The sequence below is a fragment of the Dromaius novaehollandiae genome, chromosome 21, assembly GCF_036370855.1.
Source record: "Dromaius novaehollandiae isolate bDroNov1 chromosome 21, bDroNov1.hap1, whole genome shotgun sequence".
NCBI classification, from domain to species: domain Eukaryota; kingdom Metazoa; phylum Chordata; class Aves; order Casuariiformes; family Dromaiidae; genus Dromaius; species Dromaius novaehollandiae.
In genome coordinates, this window is record NC_088118.1 from 5,199,648 (window position 1) to 5,216,039 (window position 16,392).

The 16,392-nt window shown below is 42.5% G+C and overlaps 1 protein-coding gene across 1 annotated transcript in view; it reads right to left on the reverse strand.

The window, feature by feature from the left end:
* Positions 1 to 5,035: 5,035 nt before the first annotated feature.
* LOC112982670 (zonadhesin-like) overlaps positions 5,036 to 16,392 on the reverse strand; it is a 120,193-nt gene continuing 108,836 nt past the window's right edge. The window contains exons 73-85 of the mRNA XM_026099220.2: positions 15,935 to 16,097; positions 15,380 to 15,462; positions 14,360 to 14,520; positions 13,968 to 14,109; positions 13,379 to 13,554; positions 13,199 to 13,277; positions 12,610 to 12,747; positions 11,673 to 12,002; positions 11,064 to 11,173; positions 10,248 to 10,363; positions 9,140 to 9,230; positions 8,298 to 8,435; positions 5,036 to 6,943 (exon numbers count right to left, since the gene is read on the reverse strand). Coding sequence (XP_025955005.2) covers positions 6,755 to 6,943; positions 8,298 to 8,435; positions 9,140 to 9,230; positions 10,248 to 10,363; positions 11,064 to 11,173; positions 11,673 to 12,002; positions 12,610 to 12,747; positions 13,199 to 13,277; positions 13,379 to 13,554; positions 13,968 to 14,109; positions 14,360 to 14,520; positions 15,380 to 15,462; positions 15,935 to 16,097 — 1,916 coding nt within the window. The 3' untranslated portion in view covers positions 5,036 to 6,754. The remainder of the gene's footprint in view (positions 6,944 to 8,297; positions 8,436 to 9,139; positions 9,231 to 10,247; positions 10,364 to 11,063; positions 11,174 to 11,672; positions 12,003 to 12,609; positions 12,748 to 13,198; positions 13,278 to 13,378; positions 13,555 to 13,967; positions 14,110 to 14,359; positions 14,521 to 15,379; positions 15,463 to 15,934; positions 16,098 to 16,392) is intronic.

Consider the following 16,392-nt stretch of genomic DNA (forward strand, 5'->3'; position numbering starts at 1 on the left):
GATTTCAGTGGGTCCAAAGCAAAAACTGCAGTCGTGACAATGTACCATGACATAAAGCACTCTAATCTCTCTAAAACAAGGCTTTCCAGAATTTTGCAAGTTGCAACTGTTTCTCAAGACTAAGTTCACCAAGAAAACCGGGTACAGCTTCCAAGCAGCCAGGCCCCATGTCATCCTGCAGAAAGCTAATTTTCTTTTCACTCCTAACACACTAATTCTACCTTTATCTAACACAACTCCACTCACATCCCTCAATTACTGTACAGCGATGAGAGTGCTGTCTTCACAAAACGTCTTAACCCATAGGGCGTCTGCTTTCTGAGAGGCACATATTAAAAAGTCAGCTGCACGTGGTAATCACAGTAAGCCGTGATCCCCCTTTCTGTACCAACCTGTTCTAAGAACTAAGGTTCTCTGTGTTCTTCCTTTCTGAGCGGCTTAAGCTTAAACTTTCAACAAGACACGAATACTATCTTGCGTGTACAGACTGTGCATTTCTTATTCTAACATAACCTTATTTATTTTTTGGAGGCTTGAGTTGCATTTTATAATAAATACTACATAGCCTTGTATACTGTCGTATTTTTTGTTGCTTCACCAACCCGGCATAGAAATTTTCTACATCTGCTTTTCAATCAGATCAGCACCTTTGCCCATGTGAACCAAGATACAAACTACATAAAACAGAAACTAGCCCAGATTTTTGGACAATGTTCTTGGCCCACTTTTAGAGAAAACCATACTAAGCAAACATGATGATCCTGGTGCTAAAAATCCACGCAACAGCAAAGGCTGCCAATGCTCACATTTATGAACATAACTGGGCTCATGCCTTAAAAAACACAAAGAAAACTGCTAAAGCATATCTGACTGTTTTGAGAGCTCTAATTGTTCTTGCCTAGGAAAATATTTGCTTGCCAATAACCAGTTTATTTCATTTTTTCCTAGCATTATTCCTTTTTCAATTATACCAAATATTTTCTCAAAGGATCCAACTCTTTCCAAAAAAAAGAAAAGGTTTTCTATTAGCAAAAGCCTTCTTTCTTTTACGTAAACAAAAAAGAAGCAAGAAAACTTTCTCAACCAACCATAATTCTAATACAGCAAATCACTAGTCACAAGCCTGTAAGGGGAAGCACAATTCCTTCCTTACACACTGAAATACTCAGCATTTGATTCCAATCCATGATTTCTGCCTCGTATCACACACATAACTCTGCATACAGCAAACTCTACAGGAGCTTCATTCATACAGTCACTGCATGATGACGGCTTCTGGGAAATAGTCTGCATCCGTCAGTTGCCACTGCAGCATACGTGAGGATCTAAATGGGAGTTGTTGAGTGTCTTACTCTTCACAAAGGCTGATCCTTTACATGATAAAGGCACACGAAATACACAAGATCTGTTCTGAAGTTGTTTAAAACAGTAACTGCCAAGAACTGAGAAAAAGCACAGAATGGAGCTTAGACTGCAGAAGAGGGAACCAGGATTTCTGGATTCTGTTTTGCTACTCCTGTGCTGTTTAACATTGGTAAAATATTTAAGCTGTCTGTATAGTCTATATCAACCCATAATGAAAGGTGCAGTACAATGTGCTCTGAGCTCCAAGAATTAAAGTGTTAGAGCTGTCCGCACTGCCTACTCAATACGAAGAACGAAACCGGACCCTGAGCTTTGCAGCGGAGTTCCAATTTACACCGTCTGTACCATGCAACCACAGACCCAGGAACACAGAGTGAAGTTACCAAGGCAACTGAAAGTGCAAATGAAGAGCAAAACTTTCAAATTCAAAGCAATCAATAGTTTTCTCTCTTTTAAGAGATGTTGAGGTTTAAAACAACAGACAACCCTAAAAGGCAAGATAATCCACAAAAGGATGGAATACATACATAAACCAAACACTCCACAAATCAAAATAAAGTTCCAAATCAAGAAGAAAATAAATATATCTCAGCTACCAGATCTCTATCGTGCCCGTAAAGGTGGTTAAACATTAGCTATGACAGTAGCAAAGGGACAATAATTATATAAAGTTCAACGCAGCAGTCCTAAATTGGGCCTTGAAGGGAAAGTTGCCTGCACAAGCGTCACAGAACGGAGAGAAAGCTCACCTGGGGGTAAGTGTAATAGGGGCTTTCCCTTCCTGACACTTGCAGGAGCTGCTCAGGGGACAAAGATCCATGGTCTAAGCTTTATTAAAAAAGAAAAGGTGTGTTTGGGGGGCGGGGGGAGGTGGTGGGGCAGGGGAAATGTTGCAGAATGTATTGTAGCTCTACAATCCTGTTGTGTGGGTAAAAACAATTCTGGGCCAGTAGCAAACAAAGAATTAAGGCTTCAATTTGGCAAAGGTATTAAGCATTTGCCCAGCTTCAAATATGTGAATCACTGATGAACTAGCTCAGCGAGACCATTCTTTTCTCATAGAAATGAGTCATTTAGTATTTCAGGATTCTGGAAACAACCCAACAAATAAAGTGTTTTATCAAGGAATAAACCAACAGGCATACAGATATCCTCCAAAAGCTCAGCACCAAGCAAATCCTGGGATTTGCCATTATTAGGGTTTCCTCGTTTGTTTGGAAAGGGAAGCCACAGTTTTATTCAGGTTGCCCTGAGGTGAGTGACTCCTTTTACCTACAGTAGAAAGACAACATGCTCATGGATAGCTGCTGGGGGCCCAAAGAAAGTGTAACCATATTAGACCTCATTCAAGCCAGTTGCTCACCTTCTGCGAATGTAACATCTAAATGCAAGGCTGCTTTTTTTTGCCAAATTTTCTAGATTTCACTCTAGTAGGAGATACTTCCAAATATTCCCACTTGACCAATTTAGCTGCAGAGAGATGAAAAAAAGGGGCTGATAAGAAAAGATGAAACATAATCCTTGTACTTCCCCAGCACACACTATCTGATCTGCAACTAAAGGACCTCACCCCAAAACAAAAGGATATTCAGAAACATTTTCTTTTTTATGGTTAGTTTAGTTTTTCAGTTCTGGAAAGGAAGACTTCTCATTATGACTATAAATTAAAAGCTTTCTTCTTTGCTTCGGACTTCTATTCCTCCCGGAGGCACACAACTGAAGCAATATTCTCTTTCCTCAAGAACCACAATCCAGGCTTGAATAAGAGGTTATATAAACATCTAACTCGGAAAAGCTACCTACCCAGGAACTTTGGAATGACAATGCTGTAATCTTTCAGCAGCGGTGTAAACACAGCTTCTTGGGAACCTTCAAGTCCTGTGAAGGATGAAAGCACCATTATTAAACCAGAAACTTTTGAAAGAACTTTTTCTGGAGGTCATATCTGGGACTGAGTATCAGGAAACCTGTATAATACATGGGGGCAATCCTGCCTTCCATCAGACCATTTTCAAAAGCAAACTTCAATTTCGGATGTCCAATTTCTGATATCTTAACTTTGTCTTTGGTAAGTGTTGAGCACCTTTAGGTCCTACCATCTCCGAGTGTGGAGTGAAGGATGCTCAGAGGTTCGAGCTGGAAAATCCACAATGAAAATCCTTTTTAAATTTCAACCTTCACCTAAGTTTGTGGGTATTTCTTCATCTGCAGAGGAAAATAATAGTCTCTCCAACACTGTGATTAGCAAGTTTACATACATGTGACTTTGAGTAGCACACAAAATTCTCTCTCACTAAGGAGCTCTGATGCATAGTGGTTCTGGAGCAAATTCTTCACCTGGCCATTCTCATCTGCCAATTTGATTTCACCTACAACACACACAAGTCCAGGTGAGGGCTGAAGGGCAGGACCTTAACAGGAACTATGGCAATTAAACTCAAGAGAAGTCTCAGCTATGCAAACATAATCCACATCTCAAAACAGCCCAAAGTCTGGGTGTATTTTGGTTGAGGACTATGATTCAGGACCATCTCAAAATAAACATCCACCTCTCACTCTGACAGTCAGTCAGGCAAGCTGCATCAGTGTGTATGCTTTTAGTCGTGGAAAAAAATAGGTCACATAATTCAGTGCAAACTTCTGTTGCTGTGGGATTACTTAGGTCATAATACACTGCATTTGCTATGGTCTAAGAGCAATCAGAAGGGTAGCCAATGTGGTTAAGTTGACAGGCATCAACTTGAAAGCCTCAACTGGGATTTTCAAGCACTGAGTGCGAAAATCTACCAAGAATCAGCTAATAGATCTCTTGGCACGTTTCATGTGAGTTGACATACTGACGAAATCCTCACTGAACGTTTTCTTCACATGAGAAGTCAAACCAAGACCAAGAGCATCTGAGATCATGGAATCTAGCTGATTATGGGGCGATATGCATGACAAGCAGGGGTTAACTAGATAACAAACAGAGCCAAGGGGGACTCAGTCATTACAACAAACACTGTTAGGAACACTGTCTGGCTTTGTTAGCACTCTGGGCAGCTTGATGACAGTTTCACACTGGAAGACAAAATTAGCAGAAACCACTCAGCCTCAGCAGGTATCATTTCAGAATTCAGAGCCATACACAGCCATAAACCAAGCAGGTTCCTTTCCAAGGAACTCACCATACCCTCATTCTCACAGCCACAGCAGCGTTTAATGGTCTTCAAGGAGCTGAACTTTCCACTGAATGTTGAAAAGAGCCTTTTCATTTTCTGTTAATGGAGGCATAAGTCAAGCCAACTGAAGCGAAACCAACAGCCCTGTAAGCCTTCTCTCAACTCCAAGTTAAGTGATTCTGGATTCAATCATTCTTATCAGCAGTCTCTGGCAAACGGCAGGCTTCCAAATGTGAGGGGACTTCACAGCTACTCTAGACACTGTTGGACTTCCAGGAGATTCCAGAGACCACTAGAAAAAGAACTACCAACAGTAAACACATCAGAAGCAGAACAAAAAAGATGGTTTCATCACTCCTCTTTTTACTTGTTCTTCCCTTTTCCTGGATCTACTAACGTCATGAAAAGAAACATTGTGTGAAACTGGTCTTTTCAGTTGATATTCTTTGGTTTTGTGAAAAAAAAACACCATAAAAAACCAAAAACTTCTGAAACCCAAACCTGCTTAATTATAACTGAAGTGTATTTGCTAAGAAATCTAAAGCTGGGGGAAAAAAAAGAGAGAACTTGGAATAATATTTTACATGCTTACCTTTGTTTTGATCTAAAGTGAACAATTCTTTTCACTGGGAAACTGTTACAAAGAACAATTTTGACAAATTTTATTTATTCTTGCTTTCCGCTCTGCCTTTTACAAATATAACCTGAAACCACACCACACAGCACTCAGTTAACTTTACCACCTGTCTGGGTACCAGTGTTCCCTGCGGATATTACAGAGACAGCAATCAATCAAGACTGACAGATCGCTTACCTCCATGTAGTACTGTTATAAACATATCTGCTGATAACCCTAAAAAAGAAAGCAAGGAGGAAAGCAGTGATAGCTTTTTCATTACTGTGTTCTAGAAAAGGCAGTCACAGAGGCTGACCTATAAGTGCTTTGTAGTGTTTGCCTGTAGCTATGTTTTGCTTCCTAAAATCCTCCTGATTTTCTGAAAGTTCCTTTAAAGTGCCACTAAGTAATTAAATTCTCCCAAGGTGGAACTGCAAGGGAACCAGAAAAAAAAGTTTTGCTTTCTGGGAGCAAACTCAGAAAAGGTGGAATCAGCAAACTGGGTAAATGACGGCAACAGACCTTGCAATTCCTATGGATCCACCAGAGACAACAGTTAGTGGAAGCCAAACTGAGAGATTCTGTCTTGGCTCCCAGGCACGGAAGTCTCTCCCTGATAATATTGCCCGTGGTTATGCAAAGGCAGGAGTAAACACAGATTTGTTTTTAGGAACCAAGAAGGCGTGGTTTCACAAACCTCTTCATGCATAAGCACTGAGTAAATATTACAAGGAAAAGAGCACAGATTTTGCTGTTGGAAACAACTGGCAGAAGCCTACCTGCGCAGCGTGCCAAGGTATCGTGCTGGCTCACAGTCAATAAATTTTACACTGCCGTACTTATCTGCAGCTAAGGAATACTGCACAGAAAGAGACGGCGCAAGTGTTCTGATGCCACTTCTGTTCAACAGAAGCTAAGCTCACTTCACGGCCAGACTCTCCTAGCATCATACAGACACAAGAAAAGAACAGGAATGGTAAGAAGACTGTATCTTCAATTTAAAGATCCGGTTTCCGCCAGAGCACTGGACACTGGCAGCTACACTGATGTGCAATCATCACTACAGGGAATGGCTGAAGTGTTCTCTGTGCACACCCCCACAGAACTTGAAGGTCTGCTAGCAGGAGACCCTACTGAGATCAACGCGAGTATATCGAAAAAATGCACAGGCAATGTGGAGATGCTGGACAAGGCTTCGACATGCGGCTCTAAACTGTATCTGCCCCCTCAAATATCCTTGACATCAGAAGTCATAAAGCATATACAGAATACACTAAACTGATAAGTAGGGCCTCTTATACCACCCTCGGCTTCACATATTTTCTGCTTTACTAACTTAGCAGTGATAAACATAAAATTAGTAAGCAATGTTATGAACATTAGCTTCTCTCTCAAGCCTATAAAATATTGATGACTCCCGGCAAGTATGAATGTATTTCATCCAGGTTGAGCAAACAGATTATGGATTCATCTTTATATATTTGACCAAGTATGTCTCTAACTACATACATATCTATTCTGATACTTTAGATAATGCAACTTTGTCTGTGGACGCACATACTCTCCTGTAATCCTTCAATTTTTAGTCAGTGCCAAGAATAAGCTAGGTTCCTCAAGGAAGTGATCTAGTGGCTATTTTATTTTGCAGAAGATAAAACAGTTCTGCTTCTGTCTCTTCAATCCTCTGAGCAATGCAGCTCCTCTGTATTTCCAGCAACAGGGCTTCATCCCTCTTTGTGGCCCAAGAATCCAGCAGCTCTGGAAAGCACTGAGCTCCGCACACATGGTTGATGCTTGCTGTCTATTACAGAAATTGAAAACAAAAGCACAGTGGAGATTCATTTTCAAATGCAAATATGGACAGCCATGCCACCATGAGGTAGCCCACTCCAACGGGAAGAACACAGGACAGGCGACACTGCCAGCACTATACATTGACTCAGTAACTCCAGACCATGTGGCAAGCTGCATAGCTGCCTATGGATAGCACATTCAGGCCTTTGCAAAGCCCACTACATCTGAGATTCAGAATGACACAATCCATGAATAATTATTCCAAAACCACTCCTTTAATCATTTTGAAATTTGAGCATTACACACTAAAATTTCAGCCCCACTCTGAAGAAAATAATCGGTTCAGAAGACATCTAGCTTATTTTCATTTTGTTTATTTACTGCCATAAACCTGTATACATGAAAGGAACCAGGCTTCTCATTCTCTTGCCTATAAATTGCTCTTTAAGATCACAGACCTTGGCTGTATCTGTTTTGCCCAGAAACCTTTTGTAATGAACAGAAAAGCTCTAAGAAATGACTTTGCATGAAAGAAAAATCCTGTGTTTGTGCAAGTACCTGCTCAAGAGAGAACGAAGGAGTCAAGAGAAAGAAAAGGAGTCATAGCTGAATGACTGTCCTCCACTGTTTGCTATAGAAAACTAATTTTATTCAATACCCTGCTACTCTGTACACTGAATTCTCATCACCTCTGCTCACTACTGTATAGCGTAAGGCTGGGCTGTGATGCTCTTTATGTATCTTAATGAACTTTCATTTCGCAGTAGGTTACATAGTGGCTTTTTAAAAATAAATGGAGAAACTAACAGACAAAGAAATTTCATGACTTATCCGATATCACACATAGGAACAAGAAGAGAACAAATGAGTCCTAACTCTCAGATTCTGGATAAAAAGCACACCATTTAACTCTAGGCTGCTGCTTCTCACTGCTGTTTAGCAGAGATCTCATTTGCCTGAATGCGTTTATGTCAGCTGAGCTCCACTTGATACTTATACCATAAGGACACAGAATACCTGAGGACTGAGGCACGAAGCCATTTATCTTGCTGGAGAATTTTAAGTAATGGGACGTTGCCTGACAGAACCAACTATGCGACAGAAATCTTTAAGCCGGAGGAAAACAGAGTTTCCTCTGCTGTGTAGTAAATTGAACTGAAAACCTTGGAACAAATGAGGCTTCAGATTTGAATAAAACTTACTTGCTTAAGCAACTGTTTCATGGCGTGCCCTTTTCACCTACCTTTACCTCTACAACGCAGGAAAGCTGAATCACAGCAGCATGCGCCTACGCAAAGATGAGCTTCTGTGGCCACCCCCTTTACAGCTGGTTAAAGACAACACAACGAAACGTGACTCACCACGGTTGACTCCTCCGGCATTCTGAGCTCCTGCTCCAACAATTCCCCTTCTTCCTGGCTTCTCAAGGCCTGTATCGTCAGTTCAAAAAACTCCTCGTTTAACTTATCCAACGTCTCCTCCAATTTTGCAAACTTCAGCTAGAGAACACAGAACGCCTTCATGGAAAATAGGGCAACACAAATAACCAAGGTTACTAGCATATGAAAGAAATGAATTTTCACGCCTTTCCCATGACTTAGGGGTAAAACCGAGATGCAACGGAGGAAAAAAATAATCATGAAGATGTGCTGTCAGTTAGAACACAGAAAATACATTCTGCAATGGCAGCATCTTCTAGCAGGGGACACTGTTCGGAGTGGGTGGATAAACAAGCCAAGTCTGAGGACACAAGCCATATGCAAGAAATAGAGATGTCTCACTGAATGTGTATTTTTAGAGGGATTTATAAGACAGAGAGATGCAGAGGTGATTCTCTTCCTTTCCAAACACTGACTGATCAATGTAAGGTGCCTGTCAGACTGAGGTGGAACAAGATCATTAAAAAATCCCTAAAAAATGTAGGCGTTCATCAGAAAAGTACTCAATTTCTAGAGCATATGGATTTTGTCCTTTTCTGAAATTACAATTCCTTGAAGATGTCTGAAGTAATACATCTAAATTCAGACCTTTGACAACTATCACTACTGTGGGTAGGGGGAAAATTGAATTAGAAGACAGAAAAAATCACCTTCTTCAACAGTGAAGAGCACTTTTCTTCCCTGTGCACTCAAAACATCAGGGGTACTTCTAGAGATGTTGATGGAAAATCGTAAGAGAAAAATTGCCAAAATGAATGACTGACCTTAAAATCAGAGGAGCCTGTACTTCGGTTTTCTTCTCTTTTCTGTGATTTTTCTGTCACAGGCAGCTGAAGGCACTGGTACTGCTGCAGTCTATGCACCCAAATTGGGAAAGGAACAGAATAGGAATTTGCAGAGGAATCGCAGAAGTTCCGGTCTTAAAAACAGCCTGTATTTTATTTACTTCTTTTCAGCACAAAGGAAGAACAGGATGACAGTGTGAACTGTCCAATCCCATACCTCAAGGTAAGTCTGCTAGATACCCAAAAGACATTTCTCTGCCCCAGCCACATGTCTGAAGAACATTTCCAACAGGTATTATTCCAAGTGACTGACCAGAACTGAACACAGCATATGAAAAGTTATGGATGTCAGCTGCATTCATAGTTTAGTGGCAGAACACAAACAGGTCTGTATTAGAACATATAAAAACATTCCCATCAAAATGTTTTTATGTTTATCTAATGGCATATGACTTCTTCTATTAAATGAAAAGTTCAAAAACTAAATACCATTATTACTGTAATGTCTGACTTTTCAGAGGAACAGTGGTCTTTTTTTGTTTATGGTGAGAAAGACTGTCAATTTGCAAAGGAAGTTGTTACACCACTGTCTTGCTAATGCTATTTACATCCACTGTAAATACATCGATTCAGAAATCCTGAAGTCTGTTTAGCTCAGAAAATCTGTCCTGGCACAGTGATGAAGAGGCGACTGATGCAGCCTTCACCTTTCCGGCAATCTCTTTTGATTCAATCATTTAAGTAGAGCTGTTTATTAATCAATTAAATGTTATCGTTCCTGATTTAAAATAGGTAGGGAACAGGTTTGCACAGAGGAAGGTCAAGCACAGATCAGGCACTTGCCTAATGCTTAAAACACAGGAAGAGCCAGATGAATAGACCACACCTGTATCACTGCAACAAAGCTGATTCTTGATTCCTTATCAGAGTTCAGGAGCAGAAAGAACAGAAACAAACTTTGATAGAAACAAAGTATTGTAACCCAAGACAGAAGAGTAACATGTCCACTGGCTAGGCAGACAAAAAAATGTATTGCACATCAAGTGCATGCTTTTATTTCACAGGCAGCAATCTGTTTTCTCCGTACCTCTCATCCAGGGCTTTCTCCTTGACACAGCGATAAGGCAATACTCTGATGCTCACAAGTTCTTTGAGCATTGTCTGGGGGTCAAAACGAGTGGATAAGCTGCCTCCTGATGCATCCTGAAGTCAGAGACAGAAAAGAGAGAACACATGGAACACCACAATTCCAGAGACGTTTTTACCCCAGCCATTATCTGCAAAGTTTTGCAAGGAAATTAACAAGTAGAACTGATAAAAACTGGCTACTTCTCAAAGAATTTGGTCATCATCTACTCTGCCAAGCTGAGATCCAGCTGTAGGTACAGATCTTAAACTCTTTACTGTGCAAGATACCAGCTCCTAAGCAGTGCAGATGGTCCCCATCTGAAGGAGGGATTACTTAAATTCTGTACGCTTAAGGAAAGTTTCCATTCTTTGCTTCACATTAGGAATCTCTATTCAACCTTAACATCTGTAGATGAACTAGATGCAGCACTGGAGCAAGATATGTAGTACAGATTCATCTTACACACTAGAGAAAATAATTTGCCCCGTGATACCTATTCATGAAATACCACTTTGAGTTAACAGGGACTCATTTTTTTATGCTTCTCTCTTGCATATTAAAAAGGGATACTTCACAGAAATTGAAAGTGCTGACTGCATATCAAATCAGCCAAATACTAAGAATTTTAAAGAAAGCCACAAATCATGCTCAGACTGGGCCAGAAAATTTCCCAATTCCTCAACAAGCCGTATCACTTCATACTGCTCCCACCTCCTGGCTTCCTGATTTGCAGGCTAGATTGTCACTGCTGTTAGAGGAAGTCACTGCATTTACCTTCTCTGCTATCCCCCACAAATGCTGGAAAGAGGCACTGGCCAGAACCGCAATAGCTCTGTTGAGCTCCGTCAGAAAGCAGGAATGAACAATACCAGTTGAGGCAGAACCTAAAGAAAGGCAAAAGGAACCATTCATATCTGCTGACATCAAGTCTGTTTTCAGTGGTAAAATCACAGCGGCAATCCTTCATGTATTTGTACAGTAATGAATACAAGAGGCGTCTTATCCACGACACAAGTTGCTTGCCACACAAAGGGAAAATTGGCCCTCACAGAATTCATGAACTCTTGCCTATTTTGGGAACAGTACACCTAGGGGGAAAACCTTGATTTTTGGAGCAACTGTCTCTGTTCCTGTGCCTGGGCTTAGGATCAGGGACAGAAAAGGATGGCAACATCTGAAAAGAAGAGAGACAGCCTGTGAGCTCATATGGAACAATGCTGATCAATCTAGATAGTGAAGTAAACCTTATTCTGCCTAAGCAACAACTGCTTTGCAAAGCTCAAAAAGAGTATGGCGATTGACTATCTCAACATAAGATCTGAGTCAGTGTGAAGAGCAGCAGTGCTGCTCCCGTGGGATACATACTCCGCAGCACAGCCATACCTGCTTTGATCTGTGCCACAGCATTCAGCAAGATGGCAATAAATTCCCCAGCATCCTCCAGCCTTGCTGCACGTATATACAGGTACTTATTGATGGCGTCATAGTGCGAGTCTCCAAGGATTGAGAGAACATCTTGATCTGGACTCTGGGCAGGAACTGACTGAGCCAGCATAAGAACCAGAGCTGGGCATGAATAGGCCCTGATTAACAGGTGAACCACTGCACAGCCAAAGCGATACACCATAAACTGGTAAGGGGACAAACTGGCCAGATCTGCGGGGACCAGCATACTTCTGGTATTTTCTGAGGAACTGTCACTTAAACGTCTCTCTGAAAAGGAAGGAGACAGTTGTTGAAGTAAATAATCCTAGCTGAATGCCTCATCTCATCCTCTTGCACCTGACAGCCCTCTGCCACCTCCTATTCACTCCTTCCCTGCAGTCTGCCTAAGTTTTACAGTGCAACAGCCTTGTGCCATGCTCTGGGCTCCTGATTCCATGAAATATTCTGAAGTCACAAAGTATCCCTTCCATCATGACACTGTTAGAAAGTGAGCCGGTAGCACAGCACCCTAAATATGCCATTAACAACTTCTGATTCCGCTGAAAACGCTGGCAGAGGAAACCCAGCCTGCCACCTTGCATATCCTCCTCCACTCCCTGCTTTAGGATTCAAAGCTCTCTGACGCCCACTACCAGCCGAGCCTGCCTTTTCACAGTCTACGCACGTGACTTAGTCAAGCACTTCAGTCTGCAGTAATATCAACCTTCTGGTGATTCCTTTTTTTGATGGCCTGCAACTCAGCCGCAGATTATTATGTATGTTTTACCAAGGCACTGAGGATGACAGATTTCCTCTCTCTACCCAGTCTTGTAATCCTGGATCTTACATCCCTTATGGGGCAGCAGGAGCTCCAAGATGGACTAAGCTTTGTTACCTGCAGCACTGAGGTCTGAAAGCTGCTGCAGCATCACCAAACCCTGCTTGATCTCACGCAGACTCTTGGCAAGCGGAGAAGCTGCTATCAGGCCCTCCACCTCCAACTCAGTCAGACAGGCCAGCTGGGGATGCAAGCCTGGTGAAAACAGATGTGAGGAGGCACTTTTAGGCTCTTTGTGGCTGGATGACCACCACAAACATGCTGCCACAAGAAATAATTGTACTGAAGAGAGAGAATGCCTACCCAGAGGGTGCGAGGGCTACAGAACTGATGGTGCAGGATTTTCCTGACCTCCCCATGTTAGCGTTTAGTTAGTATAGAGACACTCAATCTCTTCTCCACAGGTAGTTGCTTAATGTATAGCTGTAAAGGGTCTGAGGAGACCAAAGCTCTGTGACTTCCCCCTTACAAAGGAAAGGAGGTGGCAAAAGTAATTTGCTTGAACTGGGGAATTTTCAGCAAAAAAACGGATACAAAAAGTAATTATACATTTGCTGTTTGCAAACATAGGGATTCTCTCTTAACCTAGGCTTGAACACTGACTCAGTGAACTGTGACCTTTAAAGAGTATCCACGGCACCCTTACCAAGCTCTTCGTGCCCAAGGAAGCTGAAAGAAGCACCTTTCCTACTGAAGGCCTCACACTGTTTAGGCAGGTCAGGATCCTGCAGAATAAACAAGCCCCAAGAGTTAAAGAAATGGAGACACGGAAAAAAAAACAGCAGACAAGTGAGAGATGGCCTAACAACTGACACCTGCAACTCACCTGCCCATCCACCACTTCTGCTTTACCTTCACTGGTTTGGCTGGACTCCGCCACCACATCCTGTCCTGGGACCTGCTGCTCCATCTCTTGTTTCACAGCTGCATTCTTATGCTGAGCTCTCCCAAGCAGGATTCTCAATGCTTTCATTAAGTCTGTTGCCTCTTGCCACTGAGCACCTAATGAACCCCACAAGCAGTTCAAATGTAGTTTTACAGAACCGTATGAAGAACTGTAATTATCTCCAGAGCTGAACCAAGAGCTGGAACCCCTTCTTTGGAAATTCCAAAAGGTGGCTCCAAGATGCCCCCTAAGACGACCAGTCAATAATAAATTCATTAGGCTTTTTTGTAGTTTTAGGATGGTGCTCTAACATTTCCAAGTAGCCCTGTGCTTACCCATATCTAACTTGACAGAGCTGTCTCATCACTTAACTCACTTGAAGACAGGCTGTCAAATCCTACGGAATTACATGACACGATCATGATCTTGTGGGATCTCTTCTTATCTGTATGACTCATGACTTTTTTAACCATACCATTGGTGCCCCTGAAGCTTGCTTCTCTCCCGCTCTGCACTCTGGTTCTCTCACCTGTGTGCATTATTGCTTCAAAGCTGTTGCTAGAGTCCTCATCACATTTTTCAATGCCCAGGCTGCCTGAAGCTTTGTGTCCACAAACTCTTTGCCTGGTGAAGTTATTGAGGCTTTCAGAGTCCAGTCCTTGCACCATGTCCTGTTTACAGCAGAGAGCAGCAGTATTATGCTCTGCAAGTCTCACTGCCCACCCCTCCCATCTTTTGCCTCACATACCAAAATAGAAATTACCATAAACTATTTTATGTGAAAATAGGGTACAGCAGAGAATATACTTACTTTAAACACCAAAAGTAAGATCTATTCCTCAGTAAAACCCCACCTCAGGCAGATTATCTATCTGACAAGTTTCATGGTTCTAAGACTCTTAGTTGTTTCTTCACACTGACCGTGAGACCTTGAATCTGCTGGCTGATTCCTTTGTAGAACACCAATACATCCATCCTGTGCTTTGCCAGCTGAGATGCGAGGTGCAAACTCTGGTCTTCTAGCTTATCATACACGGTGCGAATACTGAAATCCTCCAGATCTCGCAGTGTAAAATGCTCTTCTGAAACACAAGGTAAGTATCAGGCCTCACCATTGGCCAGCACATCCAAACTGATTTATTTCCCAAAAGGGCTCCAGCTATCTATAGGGGGCAACAGCATTTTCTGTATTGTGAAGAAGGAAAATGGATAAGCAAGAGACAGAAGAAAAGGTGGTAAGTCTGGTTCCTTAGTAGGGAAGAGGATGACAGAGAGTTACTGTCAACTCCTAACTTGTTTGGTAACCAGGGTCCTGGTTCTCTAGGTCAGGGTCCTACTTCTCTACTGGCTTTGTAACTTTGAATGGCAGTTTCTTTGTAAACTGTTTCCAGCATCAGTAGACGGTGCCACCTACTGAGCTCTGGACTCGCTATGCCCTGTGAACACCTAGAAACCCCCAAGATGTGGTCATCCACAGAAGGCAAGAAAGGCCCATGAGACACGAGCATACAGAGAATACAAAAGACCGTAAAGGAGAACTCAGAGCATTATTTTTAAAGATCTTGATTTTCTTCACTAGTCACAGGAAGAACAGCTCTCTGCTGTTTCAAACGACTTTTCAGGGCTAGCCACCTACCCTCCTACCAGACAGGGAAGGAACCACTAATCCACCCCAGTGACAGGAGGGTGCTGCTCCCAACTGAAGAGATTAGTTAAATGAGCACTGAATAGAAATGTGTATGTATGTAAATGTGTGTAAGCGTGTGTGTGAGTGTGCAGCAGCCAAAGTGCCAGCGTGATCACCAAAATCTGTGTGTGCATGAATTTCTAGGTGAGTAGGTATCAAAATATTATACCAGAGAGGAACAAAAGAGAACAGAATAGGGAGTAAGTTTGAAGGAATGAACAGGAGAAAGCCTAGGGATTGGCACAGTACTTTACCTGTATTCTGTGCAGCTCCTTTCTCTCCAAAGTCAGCCTCTTCTCCAGAACCATGTGGACCAAGCACCTGATAGAACTGAAGGCTAGGGAGGGATGACAGAGAGGGTGAAGAACATCCCTGCATTTGACATGCTCATTCTGCCTAGTACGATCAGACACTGCAGTATCTCCAGTCCAGGTCAAGTGCAAGGATAGGTTTCTTCTCTAGATTTTGAAGTCAAGAGGTGAAGGGGAAGCCCAGGCCAGGTAATTCAGGCAAGAGCAGGGAGATAATGGCTCTGTGCAGAGGACAGAATAGAGGTGTCATACACTATATCAGAAGAGAATGAGAGCACCACATAGGAACCCATGAGGAAAACCAAGAAGCTTTCTGTGCAGATGGAAACTCAGCCTACCATAACGCTGGAGAGGAGTCCAGCACCAAGGACTGTGAGGCTCTGTAATTGCAATAGGATATGCAGGAAGATTCACATTTCCTTCAGTGCTCCTGCTCTGCAGGACTTTGTACTGTTATGGCCTGAGCTCCTGGTGTCCTACCGTGCAGAGGAGGCTTACCTGTCTTTAAGGAAGATGTACTCTGGTGGGATGTGTGGCTCACCCAGGCTCCTCCATCGTGGCTTCCAGCTCTTCAGGGGGCTAAGGGTGGGGATGGGGGGCTGGAGCACAATAGCCAGGGTTGTCAACACCACAATTAGGAAGCCCAGAACAAAGAGTACCGCTGTGAAAGCCAAGAGGAATAGCAAGAAGTGAGAAACACAGGAAACTGTGTGTATCAACAGCAGTGTGCCCATTTAAACTTCACAGAACACTGTCCCTCCCACCTGAAACTAACATTTAGCTGCTTTCACCTTTATTACACGGGCTTCTGCTCCTTCCCTCACTGATCTGATGCAGAGGGGTGAGGAGGCAAAATGTTTTCAGCAGTGGTAGCTGAAGGAGACAGAACCTCTTATTTGCAAGCCATGCTTCAATTTCTAATGCTTTGCTGTCATCCCAGTAAGGGACAAGGGGCT